The following is a 21,699-nucleotide window of genomic DNA, read 5'->3' as shown; positions in this document are numbered from 1 at the left end:
CTCACGACCTCCCCCACCTCTTCCAAAACCTCCACCCCGCGCCCTTCTCCCCCCCACCACCCCTCTGCCCCCGCTGCTGCCCCCTGCCTTTCCCCTTGCGCCCGACCCACGCAAACCAGATCAGCAAGCCCGCCGCCATAAACGCGACCACGAGCAGCGTCTGCACCGGCTCCGCGAACACCGCGCGACTCAGCAAGAACAGGCTGACGCAGCAGAAGATAATCGGCGTCGTGATCCACGTCTTGTACGGCCGCTCGAGCGTCGGCTCGCGCACGCGCAGGATGATGAGGCCGAGGACCGTGAGGAAGTAGAACGTGTACCCGGCTACGCCGTAGAAGGTGAGCAGGGTGTCGAAGGAGCCGATGACGACGTAGACGGCCGTCAGGGTGGCGTTGAGCAGCATGGCGCTGATGGGCGTGAAGAAGAAGCCGGCGTCCGGGTCGGCAAACCATTTCACGAGGAGCTTGGGGACGCGGCTAGCTTTTGAGGAGGAGGCGTTGAGGCGGATGGCGCGGTGGGATTTGCCGAGGCCGATGGTGCCGAAGATGGCGGGGAGGTAGCCTTCCTTGCCGGCGGCGTAGACGAGGCGGCCGGACGTGAAGGTGGTGGCGTTGAGGGCGCCGAAGCAGGAGCCCGAGACGAAGAGGGCGAGGATGAGGGAGCCAAGGGGGCCGAAGACTTGGGAGCCGAAGGCGACGGCGACGGTGTTGGAGGAGTCGATGATGGAGAGGGGGAGGACGAGGAAGTAGGCGGTGTTGGCGAGGAGGTAGGATACTATTACTAGGGGGAGGGAGGTGTGGATGACGCGGGGGAGGTCGCGGGTTGGGTTTTTGAATTCTGCTGTTACGTAGTTGACCTGGGAGCAATGAGTATGAAGGCACAGATAGTAGAGGAAAGGGTAGGGAGATATCAAAAATTATTGAACTTACATTATCCCATCCGTCAAACGCCCATAGACCGGCATACAATGCTACAGCCCAATTCGATATATTAGTCTCTGTTCCCTCAAACCAGCCCTTCTTTTTCCAGTCATCGCTTGCATGTCCTTTGTACGAAAATCCCGTAATCGCAACGACAATGCCCGTTACTGTAACGCCAAGCAATGCAATGAACTTCATAAACATGAACACATCGGCGCTCCTCGTTCCCAATTTCGTAGAGATACAGTTCAGGAGGGTTACAAGCACCAAGCCTGCAAGCGCTACCCCTTTGTTCAGCCAGTCACTGGCATCGGCGGCCTCTGCGCCAATGGCTGCCCGAACGCAGTATTCGCCGAAAATTATGGCGATGATGGCTGCAGATCCGGGCTTTAAAACACACACTGCGCACCAGGTGAATAGGAAACCTGCCCATTCGCCGAATATCTTAGAAAGATACACCTGTGCTCCGCCGTTTAAGGGGATTGCGCCGCCTAGTTCAGCATAACTGGCGGCGCCTGTCCATGCGAGCACTCCAGCCACCACCCATACTATGAGAGATGCGCCGGGTGATCCAGCGTTCTTGTTGACCTGGCTCGGAGACGAAAATATGCCTGAACCAATTATCAAGCCTACTACAAGCGATAGGCCGTTCAGAAACGTCAAGGACTTGTTCTTCTCCAATGATGCCCCATTCAACACCTGAGTAGGATCGAGGGCCGTATTCGACGGCGCGCCGAGTGCTGTATATCCTTGGGCGGTCGAGGATAGAGGGAATAGATTCGAAGCGAAGTCAAATGCGGAGGAGACGGAGTAGGAGCGGTTGCGATGGCCGGGGCGCTCGCCGCCAGCTGGGTTCAACTCGGAGAGGGGGTCTTCATCGTCAAAGGACAGCTTCCGCGACGACGGGGTGCCAGAGGCAGAGGATTCTAGAGAGGTTCGATGGGAGGGCGTATGCGACGAGGATGCAAGGGAGGCAAGCTCGAGAGAGTCGCGGGGAGGGTGTGCGGAGGTGCTTTGGAGGTTTGAGTAACCGGCGGGAGACATGCTAAGAGTGCTACCTGTTTCGCCGTGCGGACGCAGCCATCACCAGGGGCGCAGACAGGGGAGAATTATAAGGCGAGGGGAATGAGAGCCCCTATCTGCGGTAACAGGGCGCGGTGAAGGGGGAAGTGAAGGTTGATGGGCCATGACTTCTCCGCGTTTATTACCAGCCATGCCAGCATCGCTTCCGGCCTAGGCTGGGACGATCGCTTGGCGCAGAAAGCTTGACCTCAAGAATATAATTGTCACCGCTAGACTTCTTCAATAATCCTAATACCATCTTCCTAATTGCTCGATATGCTCGCCGATGCAGGTAATGAGCAGCTGCAGTCTCCTCTCAATGCGCTGGAGAGGCTCTCTCCGCCCCGGCCGCCCTCTCGCTCTCCGCTCTCTCCGCCGCTCCTATGCCGCCGCCGCCGACCCAGAGGATAATGCGAGCTATTACGAACGAATCGGGGCCATTGACACGAAATGGCAGTCGAGATGGGAGAAGCCGAAGCATCAGCCTGCTCCGGTGAAGGATATAAAGAGGGGCAAGGCGTACATATTGCCTATGTTTCCATATCCCTCCGGGAATCTCCATCTGGGCCACCTCCGGGTCTACACCATCTCCGATGTCCTCGCTCGATTCAAGCAGATGCAAGGCTACGATGTTATACACCCAATTGGCTGGGATGCCTTTGGGCTACCAGCGGAAAATGCAGCCATCGAACGAGGAATCAGTCCAGCTACGTGGACGCTGCAGAACATTGCTAGTATGAAAGAGCAGATGAAGGCCATGGGGGGGCGTTGGGATTGGGACAGGGTAAGCTTTAGACCCCGAGCATGGTGTCGCTTTTATACACAATTAGCACAGTGCTAATGCTATCGTATTGTTAGGAGCTCTTGACCTGCGATCCGTCCTTTTACAAACACACTCAGAAACTGTTCCTTATGCTGCATGAGAGAGGACTAGCGTACCAAGCAGAATCTATGGTGAACTTTGACCCTGTTGACCAGACGGTTCTTGCGAACGAACAGGTTGACGCCAATGGCTGCTCGTGGAGGTCGGGCGCAAAAGTCCAGAAGATCATGTTAAAGCAGTGGTTTTTGAAGATCAAGGAATTTCAACAACCACTTCTAGACGATCTCGAAGTCCTTGCAAAGGACAACAAGTGGCCAGAGCGAGTCCTAGCTATGCAGAAACACTGGTTAGGGAAATCCGAGGGTGCCAAAGTCACATTCCAACTCGAAAATCCAGATGGCACCCGTTGCTGGCCTGAAGTGGAAGTCTATACAACGCGACTGGACACTCTCTTCGGCGTCCAATACCTCGCATTGTCCATAAGCCATCCAATCGTTACCGAATTAGCGGAGACTCATGGAAAGCTTCGTACATTCCTGCAGGGGGCGCGTAATCTGCCATCAGACTCAAAAGATGGTCACAAGCTACCGGGAATTAAGGCGAGAAATCCCTTGTTTGCCGCGGGTCTGGACGGCTTGAGCAAAGTGCCAGAATGGATTCCCGTATACACTGCGCCTTACGTTCTCGATCATTATGGTTCTGGGGCTGTCATGGGAGTTCCAGGACACGACATACGTGATAATGACTTCTGGCGAGAAAATGCTCCCCCACCCGCAACTGTCAATGTGGTAGTGACAGCAGAAAAGGCCACTTCATCGGAATTGACCGTAGACGCGAAGTTCACCGCGTCTACGATTCCACCCGTTGGCAGATTCTTCTCTGCTAAAGCTGACACGATTAAGCCTATTACGAACAAGGGCTATGTCGCCGAAGGCTTTGGGGAGTTCAGTGGCATGACATCAGACGAAGCGAGCAATGCAATCATCAAGTCTCTTCGGAAAAATAATGTATATGCTGAGAAGGCCGAAAACTGGCGCTTACGGGACTGGCTCATTAGTCGTCAGCGATACTGGGGGACTCCAATTCCCATCATCCATTGCGATACCTGTGGCCCTGTTCCTGTGCCGGATTCAGACTTACCCGTTGAGCTGCCTGCTCTTGCAGACGAGTTCTTCAAAGGAAAGACTGGGAACCCTCTCCAAGACATTCGAAGCTGGAAAACGACAACATGTCCCAAGTGTCATGCCCAAGCCGACCGTGAAACTGATACAATGGATACTTTCATGGACTCATCGTGGTACTTTATGCGCTTTCTCGACCCTTCGAACACAGCTGCTCCTATATCTCCGAAAAACGCTGATCTTGGAATGCCGGTTGACGTCTATGTTGGAGGTGTAGAGCATGCTATCCTTCACCTTCTTTATGCACGATTCATCTCCAAGTTCCTCGCAACAACTCCATTATGGCCGAGCGGCGGCGGGCCAGAGAACAGGGCAGAGCCGTTCAAGCAGCTTATAACGCAAGGCATGGTGCACGGGAAAACGTACTCGGATCCTGCCAATGGCCGCTTCTTACGCCCTGATGAGGTTGACCTAACGGACGCGGTTTCCCCGAAAATCATATCTAGCGGTCTCGAACCCGTAGTCAGCTACGAAAAGATGTCCAAGAGCAAATACAATGGCGTTGACCCAGGCGCAACTATCGCCACATACGGCGCTGATGCAACTCGGGCGCACATGCTGTTCCAAGCTCCGGTCAGTGAAGTGCTGGAATGGAACGAAGGCAGCATCTCCGGGATCCAGCGCTGGTTTGCTCGCCTGTGGCGCCTATCTTCAGCACCTTGGATACCGCCGGAAGTATTAAAGCACGGTTTCATACCGCCAAAAGACCAGGATATTACTCTCCTCAAGATTCTCGAGAGCGTCCTCCCCGATGAGCCAGCCGATCCCAAGTCACCCCTTCAAACGTCAGATGAGGATCTAGTTCAAGTACTCAACCCCACCGAAGTCGCCCTGTGGCTTAAAACTCAAAGCACCATCGCTCGTGTCACCGACTCCTACTCCAACACCCACACCCTCAACACGGTCGTATCTGATCTTATGTCTCTCACCAACACCATATGGGACACGCAAAGCGACTCTAGATTAAGCTGTACACTCCAGTACCTCTCATTAACCTCACTCCTTCGGATGCTCGCCCCGATCGCCCCTGCCTTCGCCGAAGAATGCTGGGAGCGTCTTCACAAACTCGTCGCGCGCGACCAAGTCTACCAGCGCGACCACCCTCTCCACGCGCCGGGCCAGGTCGAGAGACTGTCATACGTGCGGTCCATTTTCAGCTTCGGCTTCCCCATACACGACCCGCAAATCGGCAAACTCATCAACAGAACGCAGAATTGCGCCGTCATGATCGACGGACGGTTGAAGTTCACGACTGAGATCCCGATGCCGCCCGCCAGTCTGACGTCTCCTATCGATGAAGGAGAGGAAGGAAAAGGTAGCAGCAAAACTACAGTACAAGCATTTGTTCGACAAACCGACGAACTGCGAGCCTGGGTTGTAGACACCATCCGCGAGACGGCGGAGGGGAAACTGTGGCTTGGGGAGGGCGGAAAGCTGGGATGGCCGAAGAAAGAGGAATGCCCGGGCGCTTATCGGACGGGCGTTGAGGGGATGCAGGTATTTGTGGTGAAGGAAGGCAAGACGGTCAACTTTGTGACGCCGAAGCCTAATAAGAAGGGGAAGGGTGCGCAGGCGAGTCCTGCAGAGGGTAAGCGAGAGCTTCGTGAAGAGAGGGAGTTTGAGGCTAAGGCGATACAGACAAAGACTAACGGGGTGGATGGGGACGGGCATGTGAAGAACGATGGCAAAGTCTTAACCGACAAAGAAGGGGAAAGGTTGCACACACGGCAACTCAGAGCGCTGATGGACGCGGCGAACGCAGCGAAGATGGCGCATGTGGAGAACGGTGACGAAGTCTTGACCGACAAAGATGGGAACAAGTTGAACAGACGACAGAGCAGAGCGCTGACGATAGCGGCGCAGACGAGGGTTGACATTGAGGATGGCCGTGGTCAGCCCCCCGTAAAGGAGAAGGAGAGCCATCTGCGAATACCAATACATTCCCCACGCAATGCCACCCTCAAAAATTCTCGATCAGAAAACAAGGAAGAGGACCTCGAGCAAAGACCCAGCTGGTTGCCTTCAACCGCAGGATGGACCAATGCAACCCTACCACACCCCGAGGAGACCTCCCTAAAATCCACCCACATCCCAAAGAACGACCAGCAAGGAAATGAACACGATCGCGGGCCCGCTCCTCCCCAGCCCCTTATAGCTGACGCCAAGCGACCACCTACGTCCTCCCTCCCACTAGATCCCGAGGAGACCTCTCTGAAAATCAAATACGCCACATACGCCATATACACCCCATACACCCCATGCACCCCAAAGAAAGACCAGCAAAGAAAAGCACCCAATCGCCAGCCCAAAATCAAGCAACCACCTGGGTCGTCCCTCCCACCAGAACCAGTTCCCCCCAACGACAAGATCGATGACCCTAACCCTTCGAAAGCTCCCAAACCGTTCCGCGGTAGTGGTCGCGCCTCTGACAAACTTCTCACCCAAAATCTTGTAAAGCAAATCCGCGACGGGTCAGCGGACTGGGATCAAATTAACAGTTTGGTACCCAGACAAAAGAAGACGCTTTTGAAGGCGATTGAGCACGAGTTGAGGAAGCGCGAGAGGAGGGAGAGGCTTAGGATAAAGCGCGCTGAGGCAGCTGCGGAGAGACCGGGTGGGATGGAGGTGCGGGAGAGGAAGGAGGACAAGTTTAGAGTGAAGCGTGCTGCGGGAGCTGCGAAGAAGTCGTTTGGGACGGCGCATAGCTATCGCGGACGCGGGAATGTTAGAGCGCGGTTGGAAAAGCTGGGAGGTGGGTCATAGATGAGGGATTTTTTAGGTTTTGGGGTCCGGAGGGGGGTATGTAGGCTTGTGTATAAGTGTGTATAGTATGTACTTGTAGTATTAGACTTGTATAAATCGACTGTATAGACTAATACAAGATGCACTTCTGAGGTCACTTTGCAAAGGTTGGCAGATTGGATGGTCGTTAGGGTATTGTTCTATTGCAGCTGGGATATCGAGGAATGAGAAAGAGGAATAACACCGTGTAATTGATATCAACATTCTACTGAACTACTATTTCGACAAAGCCTTCAGGTCGCCAAGACCATTCGCCAGCCTAACGTGAGATTTCTCATAAACTAACCCAAGGAAAGCGCAATGACAGAGAAACTCAGAGATTTGGTTGATTGGAACGGCACTCTGATCACTTGCCTGTACTGTTGAGCGTTCCTGAGGTCCACTATCTTCGTGATGGCAGATTCGTAAGATACCAGTGGACATAAACCGTCAAGTCATCGTACACAGCTGGGTTAGATGTGGAACAATTCTAGTTACATCTCCTGATACTAGATAGAAAACTACCCTCAGCCGCGATAAATCCAACTCATCACGGTTTAGTCATTACATCACTAACATCCTTAACGCCTTGTAGAGACAAACAAGCATTATTTCAAGCAGGTGACGCGAAGCCTTCATTGGCATCACGTGAAATGCCAAGGAAAGGAGGAAGGAAACTGGCTGGAAAGAGAAAGGCAATCACACCGGAAGCACTTACACATACCACGGGTAGAGATGTCTTGAATTTAGTTCCACCCTTGAAGATCACGGAGAGGGCTGCGGATGCCGTGTTCAACCTTCTCCAGCTTCTCCGCCGCTCCGCCTAGTGCTGCGAACTGTTTACCAACCAGGCCCTAGCGAGCGTTAGTATCGGTTGCCTCGATATGAGTTTGAATGATAAGCGCGCGAACTAGACTCACATTCTGTGCCAGAGGAGGCCTCGATTCCTGGGCGTCACCATACTCAAACCAGGCTCTAGTCTGCGGCTCGTCCAACCTCTGATAATTCGTCCGATTACCGCCATTAGAAGTCGCATCTAGGTACGTGATACTCATGCAGGGGTATTGACTATAGAGCCTGAGGTACTGTCGCCTCTGCGTATCAGTGTCATCGCCGACAGAGAAGCCGAGCTTATCCAGCGGTTCCTCCCAGCTGCACGTGTTAATGCCCATGAACGACGCGATGTCCATCGAGCCACTGCGGCCGCCGATGAGGCCGAAGATCTTGGATTTCAGGTCCGCGTCGGTCGCGAGCATCGCCCAGAAGGCCGCGGTGTAGGATTTGTCGACCTTGGGCAGGTCCGGTGGATAGAGGTCGATGTAGTCTTTATTCGCAGCCGTCAACATGGCCCGGACGTTGGGCACATTCGGCTTTTCGGGATCTGGGGCTGGTACACCGACTAATATCGGGATGATGTGGTAATATAGCGTGTCCTCTGGCCTTGTCGTTAGCCCGTCGCCTGCACGCGGGTTTGCGATCTCGTTGACATGCTGGAAAAGCCCCCAGGTTGAGTCGTGCTGCTTGTTCACGTCGCCGATGCGGTAGTTGAAGAGGACGAACTGCTTGTCGCCTGGGACGCGTTTTCCGTTGGTATCCACTCTCCACCAATCATACTTGGGAGAATCGGTTATCTTTCGAAGTTCCTCAATCCTTTGTTTTGCCCTTTGAATATCCGGGATGTCATCTCCTGGGCGACGGAGCCCGGCTTGGAGTCTGGAAAATACCTCATTTCGGGTACCTACCGGCTGCAAATGCTGCATTGTAATTGTTGTAGAGGCCCAGAGATTCAGAATTTGGTTCTTCATGATAGCAAAAGTATTAGAAGGTGGAACGACTGGAACGCTCCATTTGCACGTGATTACGGGTTTGTGGTCCCAGTTGTTCGGGAATACGGATTTGAACTTCTTCGTCAGAAATGTGACATCATTGGCGCTGTTGGGCTGAACAAATTCGGTTGCGCTTCTAGAATCCCATATGGGCGTTGCTCTCCAAGCTCTCTGAAACCAGGTAGTAGGATTGTTGACTGCACTGCCGGCCTCCGGCACGACTGTGTTGTAAACGGCCGCCATTCCCGTGAAGCATCCAGGGGGCATGCGATGCATTGCCGCCTGGAGACCACCCTGCTTCTTCACCTCTTCTCCGCAGATTCGTGCGAGGAGACATGGAACTGATATGGATTGAAGGTATTCCCAAGTAGCTGCTCCGGACTTGAAACTGTCAGGTGGGGCAAAACCATCAAGAGGGCCAGTGGTGCCGGGGTCCTGGATGCCAATGACGATGATAGGATAGGCCTTGAAGGTTGGGTTGTTGGGCATTGCGTATCGCGTGGCAAGGTATCCTGCGGCAGCACAATGCCAGACATCGCCAGTCCAGTCACCGGGAAATAGAATGAACACTGGTCTGGAACCTAGTCCTGAGAGACAGCCTTGTCAGCAGTGTAAATCCGAAGTCTAAGACTGAGCGTCTCACCATTGGTAGTTGTAGTTGTAGTTGTAGTTGTGGTTGTAGTGGTAGCAGGTGTCGTCACATTTGTAGTTGGAGTTGTGACATTTGTTACGGGGTTTGTGACGCTCGTAGTTGGAGTTGTGACATTTGTCGTCGGGTTTGTGACATTTGTAGTCGGAGTTGTGACATTTGTCGTCGGGTTTGTGACATTTGTAGTCGGAGTTGTGATATTCGTAGTCGGATTTGTGACGCTCGTAGTCGGAGCCGTGGCATTCGTTGTTTTGGTTGGATTGACTACGGGAACTGGTTTTGGGTTGAGCTTCTCGGCTGGTGTTTGACCCTTCGGAGGCGCACGTTGCGGGAACATGATTAAGACTTTATCATATATCAGCTACAGTTTACGTCGACAAAGCAAAAGGTAAATGAAGTGGAATATGTGACTAAATATGATGAGGCAAAGGACTGAGGGTGGAAGAAGACCGAAATCGTTGCCGGGATACCATGCTTCACAGTATAGTCCTCCCGACTCGGCATCGTCAATTCTTTGTGGTCTGTAGCACTTCGCTAATGCAGTGTCAACCTCAGCAACCAACTGCGCAGGAGCTGTGCTTGCGCGTATTCAACATGCAGACGATATCGTGTTTCAGCTCGAGACGTTACAAGCCCACTCCACATGGCCCGGCGTCCCCGCCGGCTTATCGAAAGGCAAGAGATAGTTGAGAGACCCTTGATGTGGGGAAATATGGTGGAGAGCTCATGCATGGTCAGCTGAGCACTATAAAGGAAGTGGTTAGCGAGCGAGATTATATAGATCTAGAGTCCAGGCCAAGCCGCAGCCGCCAAAATCGCAATTTTGAGCTGTGGCTGTCTGAGATTCACGGTCCGGGCTGGTGGCGCGGCTGTGGAGGGTTCCGAGTGATGCATGTGCTGCTCGGGAGCTGAATGAATGGGCATGATGCAGTCTCTCGGTTGTGGCTGTATGTGGGTTGTGTTGGCGACAATGGCGAGTAGACTGGACCTATGAAACGTTGACATGCTCGCCTTCTTCCGCGTTAGGCAAATATAGGAACTATCGTAAATAGAATCGCTGCTTAAGCAGAAACAGTCGGTGTGTATGAGGTGAAGGTGCGATCCAAGACTCGATTGTTACAACTTTCACAATGCAGTTACACTAAGTACTAAGTAGAACTATGAATGCGCTAAAACTGGACAAATAATTCGAGAGCAAACAGGTATGGAAGACAGTTGGAGGCTACTAAGAAAGTCTTAGCCACCTAGAACAGTTGCATGGCATTGACACCGCAGCGGGGTTCGGCCTCTGCTCTCAGCTTAGATAGGACGGGCCCATCTTCCGTCTCTTGATAGTATATTTGAGCAGACTTGACAACGCCAGGCCATGTATCTTTCCCAAAGAAGTCATTGCTAACGGGGAAGGTTTGTTGTTGCTCGGTCCGAGTATAGATCTTCTCAAGGACGACCGGAGAATCTATGACTTCGCCTCCCCAGACTATAGCAATAATGTAGATACCACTTGGACGTCTGGGACTCAGTCCGACCATTTTCACACTAGATTGCTGTGTCATGGACTCTGGCGAAATCTTTTGTATGCCTTTGTTCTCCGTGGTGATCAAGAGCCCAAATCGAGAGTCAACGCTCGCATCCCCCCCGCTATATTTGTACAAGATGCTCAGGGTTCTTATCGTCTTCCAGCCGGGATCGGGGATGGAATTTGAAAGAGCGCCTGTGTCAAGGGTGAGAGTCTGGTCGGCGCCAATAAATCGACTCATGTGTTGCGTGACATCAGCGATGCCCCAGCTTGCGGCCAGGACCTTGAGTTTAGGAAGCTCTGGAGGCTCAGATATTGGTGCGGTGGTCTTGGGAACCTCTGGAAGGGGTTCCGCAGGTTCTGACTTAAGGTCGCTTGACGGCGGTGGAGGAAATCCTGAAGTGAGTGGGACTATCTCATCTGATGTTTTGGATGGCATTATTGTGGCATTGGTTTTCGGGACTGGAAATAAATCTACCCAGATTTCAGGCGCTACAAGTGCCCCAAAGTTGAACGTCTCAGGCTTGGCTGGGGTTCCAGTAGCTGCCGCTGGCACTTCTGGTCCCTCGCCTGATGTGAATACGATTGGGGTTGGTTCAACGCCCGGGCTATCCACCAGCACAGATGTCTGCGCTGGCGATGTCATTGTAGGGGGCTGCGAAGAAGCCACATCTACTTGCAGGGATGCAACGTTTTGTTCGGCGGGATCCGAGGGTATTGACGTTCCATATCGGCCATATTGTGCTTCCAGGAGGATGCTTTTGACAAGGGGATGGAGAGGAACTGCAGAGTCTTGTGCCTGCCGTTTCAAGATTCCGGGGTCGCGTGCAAGCACATCAACAGCTTGGACGATCTTGTTCATCTCTGTCCTGAGGGCCGACCGGACCGCTATCAAAGTTGGGACTTCGGTAGATATCGCGTTGTGCTTTTCCGTTTGCACTAGCGAATGGATCAGTCAGACTAGCTTTCAAAAGGCAAGGCTGATCAGAATTTACCTGTGTACTGATCTCGATTGTCCATGATAGTCTGGACCTTCTTGAGCAACAATTTGTACTGCATGAAATTGTCGAATAACTCCGCAGTGAAACTGCCAATGTTGTCATACTCAAGAGGGGTAAAACTGGCTTTCTCGCTCCACTCTACGAAGCTTCTGCTTTGCTTATATTTCGTCAAGATAGCCCTTGCGTCAAGGTCAGCTCGAGGCGACGAGAGAACTGAAGTGTCTCCTCACCAAGTCTTTTGGGGACATTTTGCAACTTGAAAAGGAAACGCTGCTGCTGCGACGAAAAGGGACTTTGTATCCCAGAGAGTAGTAGCTATCGAGATTGTTAACACATGCAAAACTGAGCTCATTGGGCTACGCCTACCTTCTTTCACTTGTCCGCCTCCCATCCAGCTCACGGAAATGGTGGTCTCCGTGTCACTTGAGTTCCAAGAATCCACAGAGTCAATGTTCAATGTATCCAGCGTGAAGTCGCTATTGTTGCTGGTATTCAAATTCCCCTTGATCCTGCGTAGGCAAAAGATGAGCTCAGCGGATACTATACAAGTGGAATGGCAACGCGTCACAAATTACTTACGATGCTGAGATTTTCCCAACCTTACTCCTGTCAAGTACTCGAGTAGAGCAAATCGCGGTGAAGTCTCCTCCCTCGATGAATCCTCCATAAACATCAGCAATGGTGGCCCACCATTGTGGGTAGATATTGGAGGTGACCAACCTGAAATGAAGCAATCTCCGAAGCATTCGTTGAACTTCTGAGACCCAGGCAAGACCCCTTGAATGGGCTTGAATTTGCATGTATCTACCAGTGTCGTAGTTTGGTTAACAACCTAGCAACGACTCTATCAGTTGTTGTTCAAATTAGCGAGCACTGGAGAAAGCTACAAACCTTGACAGACACGATCATGTTGACGTCCGAGCTCTTGATTTTGTCTTCGTCCACAGTACTGGCGTTTCCAGAAATTTCTATGGTGCCTTTCTTGATAGAAGAGCCATAGGAGAGATTCATCGTGTCAACCACTTCACTAAGCTTGTCGACAAATCTAGAGGAGTAGGACACGACCTAGAGAGTTGAAAGTGTCAAGAGGACTATTTTGTATAGCTTGGAGCGCGTACTCGATTACCTGCGAGGGATTGTCTGGTCGCACAGAGATAATGTCATCCTGAGCGATCTCCACGGCTTGGTCGATGCACATAGTCTGTGTGTAGGAGTTGAACCCTCTCCCCAACCGCATGGAGTCATTGTACGGTGCTAACAACAGTGCCATCGCGAAGACCGCAAGAGGTCCCCAGGTAGGTAGATGAGATGTGAATTTTAGAATCAAATCGTAATTGAAAATGGTTCAAGGAAATTCGTCCTAGAAGGCCCGGTTCCAGTCTAAACGAGCTGCAAGCACCATGTGTTGCCGAAGCACAGGCGGAGGATGATGCTGCCTGCATGTTTATTGAACACAGACACATCGCTAACAATTGCCACGATGAGGTTAAAACGGCTAGCGGATAGACAGGCTGATGGAGCTGTATGCGGCTTTCATCCGTTATCGTAGGACGCGACGAGGCGCCTCAGCTGGTCTGTAGCAGCATGGCGGCAGCCGAGCCGCTATTGACGGTTCAAAGGCCGATAAGAATACTGCATGAGAAGGCCAAGAAGGTGCTGAGATGCATGACGATGAGATGAGAATGGTGCCAGCATGGTGAAGGCAGGGTGGTCGGGAGGCCTGGAGGTGAAGCAGGTCCGCGATCGCCGAATTTATTCTATCAGCCGAAGCCACATTTGCCCAGTTCAACCTCAGCTCGTCACCTCCTCTTCCCTTTACATCCTACCGCGTTCTGGATATGCGCCTTCACGACTCGAGCTATGTGCAGGATCGGCATCACCAGGCGAACACGACCGCCACAATTGCCAACACTGCTTCTTGCACCATGCACTTGACACAGCAAGCTGCAAGGTGACAGCTCGCCACAAACCTCGTTCGAAAGCACCCTGGTTCTTACTATCTCCTCCACCGGGACGAGGCCAGCCATGTTCGACGGCGGTATTAGCGTCTTTGTGCTATGCAGCCCTTCGTGTAGACAGCCTGGCTAGAATGAGTAAGTCTCATGCTTTCCTGGCAGGTTGGCGATTACCTTCCATTAGAATGATATTCAGCGTCTAGACTGAATGTACTCCTTTGATCTATATACTTCGGCATAAAGACAGAAAACAAGACACTGTTTGCTCTCTTTCGTACCCTGAGCAAGATGACTGAAAGTTCCTCCCAGCTCAAGGAAGTACCTACTACGGAGACGAAGACTGTTCCCGATCTTGCTTCTCCAGACGATGGTAGAAAAACTGAAAGCGCTGTCTCTACAAAAGCTACAAAGGGTGATACATCAAAACCCGCTTCGAGCACAGCCTCTGCACCAGTCATCGGATCATCACGAAAGCCTGCTCCGAATGCTGACGAAACTTGGAAGCCCGGTATGGCCATCAGATCTGTCAAAATGAGGTCTCAAATCCGGGTCCACTGACGCCGATCAACATAGGCACGAAACCACCTCCAAAAAATGAGGCTCCCAAAATTGGTGAGCCCTTGCAAGAGGATGAAGCATCGAAGAAAACGCCGCTCTCGAAAGCATATAGGATTTTAGAGCTGGGTCTATCATCGAGTTCAGCGACCGAAGGCCAACAGGCAAGCACTACGCATAATGCAATAGCTACGTTGGAAAAGGGAGAGTAAGGCCATACTTACCTAGCTTTTTCGAGACTTTTGTCATGGGTTCTCGCTGACTTCTCGATAGGTTTGGCCCTACGGAAACCACGCTAGCAGCCGTTAGGACCAAGTTAGCCGCGAAGATGTATGTAGAATATCCCCGAGGCATCTGCATTGCTGATGATTTGTAGCACCGCCACACAGACCTTCTGTTTTCCAGATGGCTCTGTGGCATCAGATGCTGTCAGCATCGTCTCGTACCTGGAGATATCTCGCGAAAACGCCGATACCAAAGCTCAAGGGGATTTGATCTATATAGTGCGCCCAAAGACGAAAAGCGTGGCCGAAGTTCTTTCCCAACGGCCTTTCGTAATAATGGTCTATCAATGGGCTATCTCGCCGACTGATCCTACTGCGTCACCGACCACCACGAGCAAAGGATCGGTTCACTCGAAGTCACTTGGCCTCAGGGATGCAAAGACAATGAGTCTTGCTGGACTTCGCAAGCTAGTGTCTTCTATGTCATCCTTCTCGAGCGTCCATAGATTCTGTACCAAATCTGGGACCACTGTTGAAGACGAGAATCTCAATTTCCTGGAATATCTAGCGTTGGAGCCTTCAGCTACTACCGAACCTGCGTCTGATGAAGGTTCTGGTTCTGTGCCCATACCTTCCGTAAACTTGTTTTTCAAGTCAAACCAGGCCTTCAACAATCCATCCAAATTAGAGGTTCCTGCGGGCATCCAAGCCGATACGACTATGAGGGAGCCTCCGCCGGGAAAGACAGCATCACCATACACTGAAAAAGCGCGTAACTCGCTTGTAAAGGATGAGCTTCCTACTGTCGCTTCAGGTGCCGGAGACCAAATGGGAGCCGGCAGCCTGTCCGAGGAAAAATGGGCTCAAGTTCTTCGAAACTGTGGTGTCTTTTATGGTTGGATTGTCGACCGCCGCAAAGATCGCATTGTCCGAGCTCCAAAAGCAGCGTTTCAGCTTCGCTCCAAGCTTTCCAATGATCCTATCTCGTCGATTCCAGATTACTCTCCCAGCGAGTCTGACATGTTGTCACGTGGCAAGACGGAAGCCGTGAAGCCATCGCAAGCACCACAATCAGACACAAAAGCCCAAAGTGGAGCAGCGCCTACTGCAACATCACTTCCTGTTCCTTTTAGTTCTATTGCTACGAATGCTGCCTCTAATTCAACGACCACGACGGCAACACCGAATACTCAAAATTCGAACGTTCCCTCCGGTTCGACTGCGGCTGGTGCCACGCCTTCAACTAAGCCAAGGCCGCAGCGTCCAACATATACTGACGTAGCCCCACTGCCTCCTCCACCGAAGAGTAGTAGTCTTGAATCCGACGCATCCTTATCAACGATAGCAAGTGCCCCGGGTGGTGTTGGTCTGGCTGGTAGTAACCCAACCACAAAAGCGAAATCTACTGACATTCCGAATGAGAAACCTTACAAAGGCATCCCGAATTATCGAGTCAATGATGACTCACGCATTGACATTACTGCTTGCGAGCACGAGTTCGAGGTCAGTATGGCGCGGAGCGACTTCAGTGCTCAATCTACTGAGTCGTCAATGTAAGTCCGGTCCTAAATAAGTAGTAATTCTCTATCACTAAATGGTATTGTTCAGGTCTGCTGGGTATGCTGGTTTCTCGGTAACCGTCAGCGCTGGTTTTTCTAGCAGGAGCGAGAGCTCATCAAAGACGACGACAAACACCTACCAGAAAACTCTCATTGCTCGATATTTGTACCCTCGCTGCGACCTGTTCCTCTATTCAGACGACATTGAGCCAACTCCGGAGCTTATAAAGGCCGTGGAGAAAGTTCGAAAGTCAAAGAACATCAATGACTTGCGCAAACTTCATGCAGACTTTGGTCACCTTTTCTGTCAAAATCTGACGCTTGGAGGCCGGTTGCAATCTACTAAGATCATTAAGACCGACACTCTAACCACAGAGCAAGAGCAGAAGGAGCAATTCAAAGTCTCTGTCGGAGTCTCGGTTTCAACACCAATTGGCATTGGAGCTAGCATGAAACACGAGGAAGAAAAGGGAAGCACGCAGTCCCAGAACACCATGGATAAAAAGACCAACGAAAACAACATCTTCGAAGCTGTGGGAGGCGACACCATTCTTGCAAATAAGTCAGTTGATGCCTTGATTCTGCAAATATACCCATACTAACAATAAACAGCCCCGCTGCGTGGGCACCAACAGTTGCTAAGCACGAATATTGGAGGGTGATCAATGTAAGGCTTCTGATTAAGAGCTTCTTTGGGACTTTTATATACTCATAGAGATTAGAGGGACGAATTGACGCCACTCGCCGATGCCCTTTCGGGGATCCCGGGGTACGAAGACGTCAAAAGCTATTTCATCCAAGCTGTACCAGCACTCAGCAAGTATATCGAACTGGATGAATCTCGCCAAGTGATGACGCGGTTTCGTCTTACCGCTCCTCTTAACGGCTTATCTTTAAAAGACAAACCAAACCCTGCATACTATCTTGGTCATAAGCCAACCTCCAGCACAACGCCCAGGATGATGTCGGTCAATACCGCTGACATATCCCGTTTCTGGGGGCTTATGATCGAGTACTCGGAAGAGACACCGCTTTTCAACCCAAAGACGTAGGTCTAGAACTTCCACATCAAAACTAAAGACGTTTTACTAATCATACCAGCTTCCGTGCCCCTGTCCTGCTTGGTTATACCGACAACAAAGTCGGCTCGACCTACTTCGGAGCCAAGTATGAGCCGGAATACACATACACGCAATGGAACATCACCGCTCCATTCAGCGACTCCGTAAGACCCCATCCACCCAGCCCTCAAAGCCCCTTACTAACCAACCCACAGCTCACCCACGGCGCCCGCGTCACCATCTCCACCCACCCCTACACCTCCCCCTCCCCCTCTCCCGCCCAAACCGATCCCACCACCACCCCTCTTTCGACGCCCCCACCCGCCCACATGGTCGTCTTCCGCACCGCGCAGGGCGTCTTCCTCCCCGCCATGTCCGAATCCGACACGCCGCAATACTGGCGCATCCTCAAAGCCAACGGCGCCGCCACCCCCGGCGAGCATATCAAAGAAGGCGACACGATCCGCCTGTGCTGGGCCTTCGCGGACCAGACGACCGGCTTCCGCGACTACGTCGACGATGTCTTCGGCCGCCGCCGCGCGCAGTGCCCGCCGGAGCTTGAGCGCGCGGTGCTCTTCATGAAGCTGCCGTGGCCGCGCTTCGAGTCGCAGCAGGTGGTCGCGGGGACCGACGCGCCGGCGCCGAACTCGATGGTCATGGTGCCCGTGGCGGCGACGGAGCCGGCGGCGGTGGAGCTGCCGGTGTTGCCGGCGGAGGCGAGTGGCGCGGGGGCGTATAAGTATGTGGCGCAGGATGTGCAGTTTCGGGTGGATGTGGTGGGGGGTGACGGGTTTGGGGATACGGAGGATTATATGCTGCGGGATGTGGCGCAGGAGGGGGTGGCGAATAGGACGGTGAGGTATGAGGGGTTGATTTCGGGGGTGTTCTACTTGTAGGATGGATGGTGGATGGTGTAGGGCTTCTAGGCTTCTTATCTATCTATATGCATGTTGGCTATATAGTACATGAAGTAGAGCCGGAGATCTTCGGACGAAAGCAACATTCTATCATACATCAATCTCCTTCTTCTCCCCGCTAACACTCTCTTCTTGCAGCTCTACTTGCCCCGCAGGCTCTTCCTTCACTTCACCAACCCCCCTTTCCTCGCCGTTCCCAACACCCTCCTCCCCCTTTGGCCCCTCATGCCCCTGCGTCCCAATCCTCAACCAAAACACCAACAGCACACTCGCCCCAGTGGCCGCCATGCCAAACCAGAAAACAGCCGCGTACGGCTGATACGGATCATTCCCATAATACCCCGATTTCGCCGGGCTCGCGTTCACGGCATTGAAGATCGCGGTGGCGACACCATAGCCCACCGCGATGCAGAGTTTCGTGACGGTCTGGAAGATAGCGCCGGCGATGGACTGGCGCGCCGGTGGGAGGGAAGAGAGGACGTACATCTGCGGGAGGTTAGTGGTGGGGATTTTGGGGGGATAGGGGAGGGAGCTTACGTTGGCGACGTTGAACTCTAAATCTGCGCCTATGACCGAGAAGATGAGAGCAGGGAAAATGAAGGCCCAGTAAGAGTCGCTGTGGCGGTTGACGGCGGCGAGGAGGAAGGCGAGTGTGTAGGCGCAGGCGCCGACGCCCATGAGGAGCTTGTTGGAGACTTTGTGGAGGATTAGGGCGGCGATGATCTGGGTGGGGTTAGTATGGTTTGATGTTCTTCGGAGCATTGGAAGTGGGATATAGGACGTACGTTTGCAATGATGCCCATGATGGCCATGGGTAGCATGTGGACGGCGGTGTTGAGGGCGGACATGTGCTCTATGCGCTGGAGGTACAACGCGACCCAGAAAGAGAGGATTGGGAAGGCTAGGAAGCCGAGGAGCATGATTGATATAAGCTGTGTATAGTTAGAATCTGTCGATAGGGTATCACTGGTTGGTAGAAGACTCACGAGGGAGAAATCACGGTCTCTCCATATGTTCATTGGTATCATCGCGTGCTCATACTTGTTCTCCCAAACGATGAACAGCCCTATCGCCAATATTCCGAGGATGAGCAGAACAAGTACGTAAGGCGTCTTCCAGCCATCTGATGCATCGCCTCCAAGACTAAGACGAGTTAACAAATGCTCTAACAATTGAGGCCACAAAGGGAAGACGTACCTCAGAGACGCAGAGAACATGCCAATTCCGGCTATAGTCAAAACCGTCCCAACAATATCAAACTTCTTTAGCGTCTCCCACGTCAGCGGCTCCTTGGCCGACGTATCATTCGGAACTGTGAAGAGTGCGATCACCGTGAAGACGAGATAAATGATAGCCAACAGCCAGAAAGACGCACGCCAATTGAATATTTGCGTCGCAATCCCCGAAAATATCGAGCCGAAGACGAATCCGAGAGGGTTGCCGGCGCTGAAGCATGCGAAGACCTTGTTCTTCCTCTTCGAAGGCTTCTCATAGATAACGCCGAGGATACCTTGAGCTGGAGGTACGGCAGACGCTGAGAAAACGCCCATAATGCCATTCAATATGTCGAGCGTGAGACCTGTTTTCGAGAAGCCTGCAGCGAGGCAGAGGACGGAGAATAAGCCCATGCTCCCTATGAACATGGATTTGCGGCCAAAAAGATCTGCTACGCTTCCGAAGAAGAGAAGCAGAGATCCGGATGAGAGTCTGTAAACTTTCATTAACAAAAGGGTGTGATAATAAAGGGTGATACGCTCACGCTGAGGAGGCACTAATCCACGTGATCTCTGCGTTCGTCATGTGTAAATCTTTCCCGATGAAAGAAGTGATGACAGTAATTGATCCGATAGTAAATGAGTTCATTCCAATTGCCATGGTAGCAGTGAACACGAATAGTATTTCTTGAGCAGTGGACCTGAAGCATTCGGGCCGTTCCCCACGATTTGCCTTCATTTTCATTGTGACAGCGCCTTCGGCAGACATAGGGTCCCCTAACTCTGAATTCGCTTGCGCCGCTTGCGCCATGGTTGGTGGTGTTTGACTTTCGTTAGTCGTCAATGCCGAGGTTAAAACTATAGGAGTGGGCAGATAACAGGAGTCTTTAGCGGGAGAGTGAGGAACCGATGCACAACGAAGATATCAAGACATTCATCTCGAGTCTTTCTCTGAGGTTGACAGTGAGGAACCACACCTGCAGTGCCGAGCTTAGCAATGTGGTGATTATCAGAGAACGCGGAATCAATTTCCTTTCGCACTTGGTAATTGAGTTCGGCGATTGATACCCTGCTAGGCCTACGTTAAGGGGGATTAGCGCGATAGCGGGAGGATTTATATGACTCCTCCATACATTTTGTAAATGTGTGCGGAACACATCCGACGGAGTTGGTAATCGCTTCAGCATCGTCCTGTTTGGGTATACACACATTACAATTTATACACTTGCCAACCTCTTAAATCCATTTGGCCCAGCACGCCTCCAAGAGGCCCTTGGGCTTCTCGCCCACCAATCCACAACTTCTTGCCAGCCCAGTGCTCGATGAAGCCATCAGGTCCAGACACGAGGATTACCTTCCCTTCCTTCGAGGGTGCGTCATCATTCTGATCCGATAGCTTTAAATGCCTGGCGATGTTCACGGGTTTGATGAACTTCCTCTCGTCATCGACAAAGTACTCCACACTCAGCCCGCTGCCATGTGATTTCGAGCTGTCCTTCATCGCCTCTAGCTCCTTGACTATGACGCCCTGCTTCGCCGGTGGAGTCGCAGATTCCTGTGGAAGGACTGGCTCCTCTAACCCAAACATACTCCTCCAACCCGATAGACGCCCCGGCGGTGCGGCCTGGAGACCGTCGCTCTGCCCGCCAACACAGTCTTCTCTATTGCGGTTTGCCCACAGTATATGCAGTCGAGCCCCGGGCTTGCTTCTCAGCGCATGCGCAACCTGCATCGCAGGTGCGATCCCAGTCCCTCCAGCTAGGAACAACACCTCTTTCGTGTTATGCGGAAGCTCGTGTTCCACGTTTGGTCCTCGTAACTCGACTGTCGACTGCTCGGGCAGCTTGTGCACATATGTAGAAACCTCGCCTCCCTCCTCTTTCCGTATGAGTAGTCTCAACTCCTGTGTCTCGTCCTGCACGCCCTCTGCCCTCCCTGCATGTGGGGGTAATGGTGTATAGGCCCTCGCAATCTGCAATTGTGGCTGTTTGACCTGCACGCTCCATACTGAGTGTTTCCACACGTTCTTCAGCGATTCGGGGTCTGGGGAGCCGGAACGGTTGCGCAGCGTGAATATTGTGCTGGTAGAGGAGATGGGTTGTTTCGAGACGAGGGTGTACGGCGTGAAGGAGTGTGGGTTTAGGGATGTGTCGTCGGAGTCTGAGGCGGTGCCGTATCTGTATGCTGCACCTCCGAGAGCACTTGTCCCGAGGACGACGAGCATTCCCGAGTGCGGGCGGACGATAATTGAGGGAGCCGACCCCATATTGAGCGTGTGTATCAGTTGCCTATGGTTACTACTGAGGACAGAGAAAAGAGGATTTAAAAGAGTGTATGGGCGTCAAGGCATCATGATGGTGGCGTGTTAGGGAAATGGAGGTGCCCTCACCCGTTGCGGAATCGCAGGCGTGGTCCAAGCTCCATTACGCCAAGATATGTTTATAATACCTAAAGG

General features: G+C 52.4%; 7 protein-coding genes across 7 annotated transcripts; 2 read left to right on the top strand and 5 right to left on the bottom strand.

Moving 5' to 3' along the window:
* Position 1: 1 nt before the first annotated feature.
* Positions 2-1,964, bottom strand: BDZ99DRAFT_440758 (large neutral amino acids transporter small subunit 2; the record flags this gene model as incomplete). Its single annotated transcript, XM_033717731.1, has 2 exons — positions 2-856; positions 930-1,964. The coding sequence occupies 2 exons, from the start codon at positions 1,962-1,964 to the stop codon at positions 2-4; spliced, it is 1,890 nt and encodes a 629-aa protein (XP_033578780.1).
* A 337-nt stretch (positions 1,965-2,301) lies between these two features.
* On the top strand, positions 2,302-5,549 carry BDZ99DRAFT_384764 (leucyl-tRNA synthetase; the record flags this gene model as incomplete). Its single annotated transcript, XM_033715401.1, has 2 exons — positions 2,302-2,766; positions 2,883-5,549. Coding segments are annotated over 2 exons (3,132 nt in total), but the record flags the coding sequence as incomplete, so codon positions are not given.
* A 1,964-nt stretch (positions 5,550-7,513) lies between these two features.
* Positions 7,514-9,579, bottom strand: BDZ99DRAFT_519060 (uncharacterized protein; the record flags this gene model as incomplete). The annotated part of the gene is made up of 3 exons (XM_033725367.1): positions 7,514-7,621; positions 7,688-9,180; positions 9,237-9,579. 3 exons carry the CDS (start codon positions 9,577-9,579, stop codon positions 7,514-7,516), a joined length of 1,944 nt encoding a protein of 647 aa, XP_033578778.1.
* Positions 9,580-10,247: 668 nt separating this feature from the next.
* Positions 10,248-13,029, bottom strand: BDZ99DRAFT_569774 (uncharacterized protein; the record flags this gene model as incomplete). Its single annotated transcript, XM_033727920.1, has 8 exons — positions 10,248-11,697; positions 11,754-11,938; positions 11,990-12,074; positions 12,126-12,268; positions 12,339-12,420; positions 12,480-12,591; positions 12,651-12,824; positions 12,886-13,029. The coding sequence occupies 8 exons, from the start codon at positions 13,027-13,029 to the stop codon at positions 10,487-10,489; spliced, it is 2,136 nt and encodes a 711-aa protein (XP_033578777.1). The 3' UTR covers positions 10,248-10,486.
* A 2,352-nt stretch (positions 13,030-15,381) lies between these two features.
* Positions 15,382-18,098, top strand: BDZ99DRAFT_414359 (uncharacterized protein). The gene is made up of 7 exons (XM_033716729.1): positions 15,382-15,523; positions 15,578-16,046; positions 16,102-16,614; positions 16,665-16,719; positions 16,775-17,100; positions 17,154-17,277; positions 17,329-18,098. Exons 1-7 carry the CDS (start codon positions 15,514-15,516, stop codon positions 18,007-18,009), a joined length of 2,178 nt encoding a protein of 725 aa, XP_033578776.1. The 5' UTR covers positions 15,382-15,513; the 3' UTR covers positions 18,010-18,098.
* BDZ99DRAFT_280924 (major facilitator superfamily transporter) lies at positions 18,065-20,254 on the bottom strand. The gene is made up of 6 exons (XM_033713997.1): positions 19,790-20,254; positions 19,228-19,737; positions 19,017-19,173; positions 18,816-18,962; positions 18,568-18,753; positions 18,065-18,516 (listed from the first exon to the last, which is right to left on the bottom strand). The coding sequence occupies exons 1-6, from the start codon at positions 20,053-20,055 to the stop codon at positions 18,121-18,123; spliced, it is 1,662 nt and encodes a 553-aa protein (XP_033578775.1). The 5' UTR covers positions 20,056-20,254; the 3' UTR covers positions 18,065-18,120.
* Positions 20,255-21,685, bottom strand: BDZ99DRAFT_280923 (uncharacterized protein). Its single transcript, XM_033713996.1, has one exon. The coding sequence runs from the start codon at positions 21,508-21,510 to the stop codon at positions 20,455-20,457; it is 1,056 nt and encodes a 351-aa protein (XP_033578774.1). The 5' UTR covers positions 21,511-21,685; the 3' UTR covers positions 20,255-20,454.
* Positions 21,686-21,699: the final 14 nt, after the last annotated feature.

Source organism: Mytilinidion resinicola (assembly GCF_010093595.1).
Source record: "Mytilinidion resinicola strain CBS 304.34 unplaced genomic scaffold BDZ99scaffold_7, whole genome shotgun sequence".
Lineage (NCBI taxonomy): Eukaryota > Fungi > Ascomycota > Dothideomycetes > Mytilinidiales > Mytilinidiaceae > Mytilinidion > Mytilinidion resinicola.
Note: the sequence above shows the minus strand (reverse complement) of the source record. Positions and strands in the feature narration are given on the sequence as shown.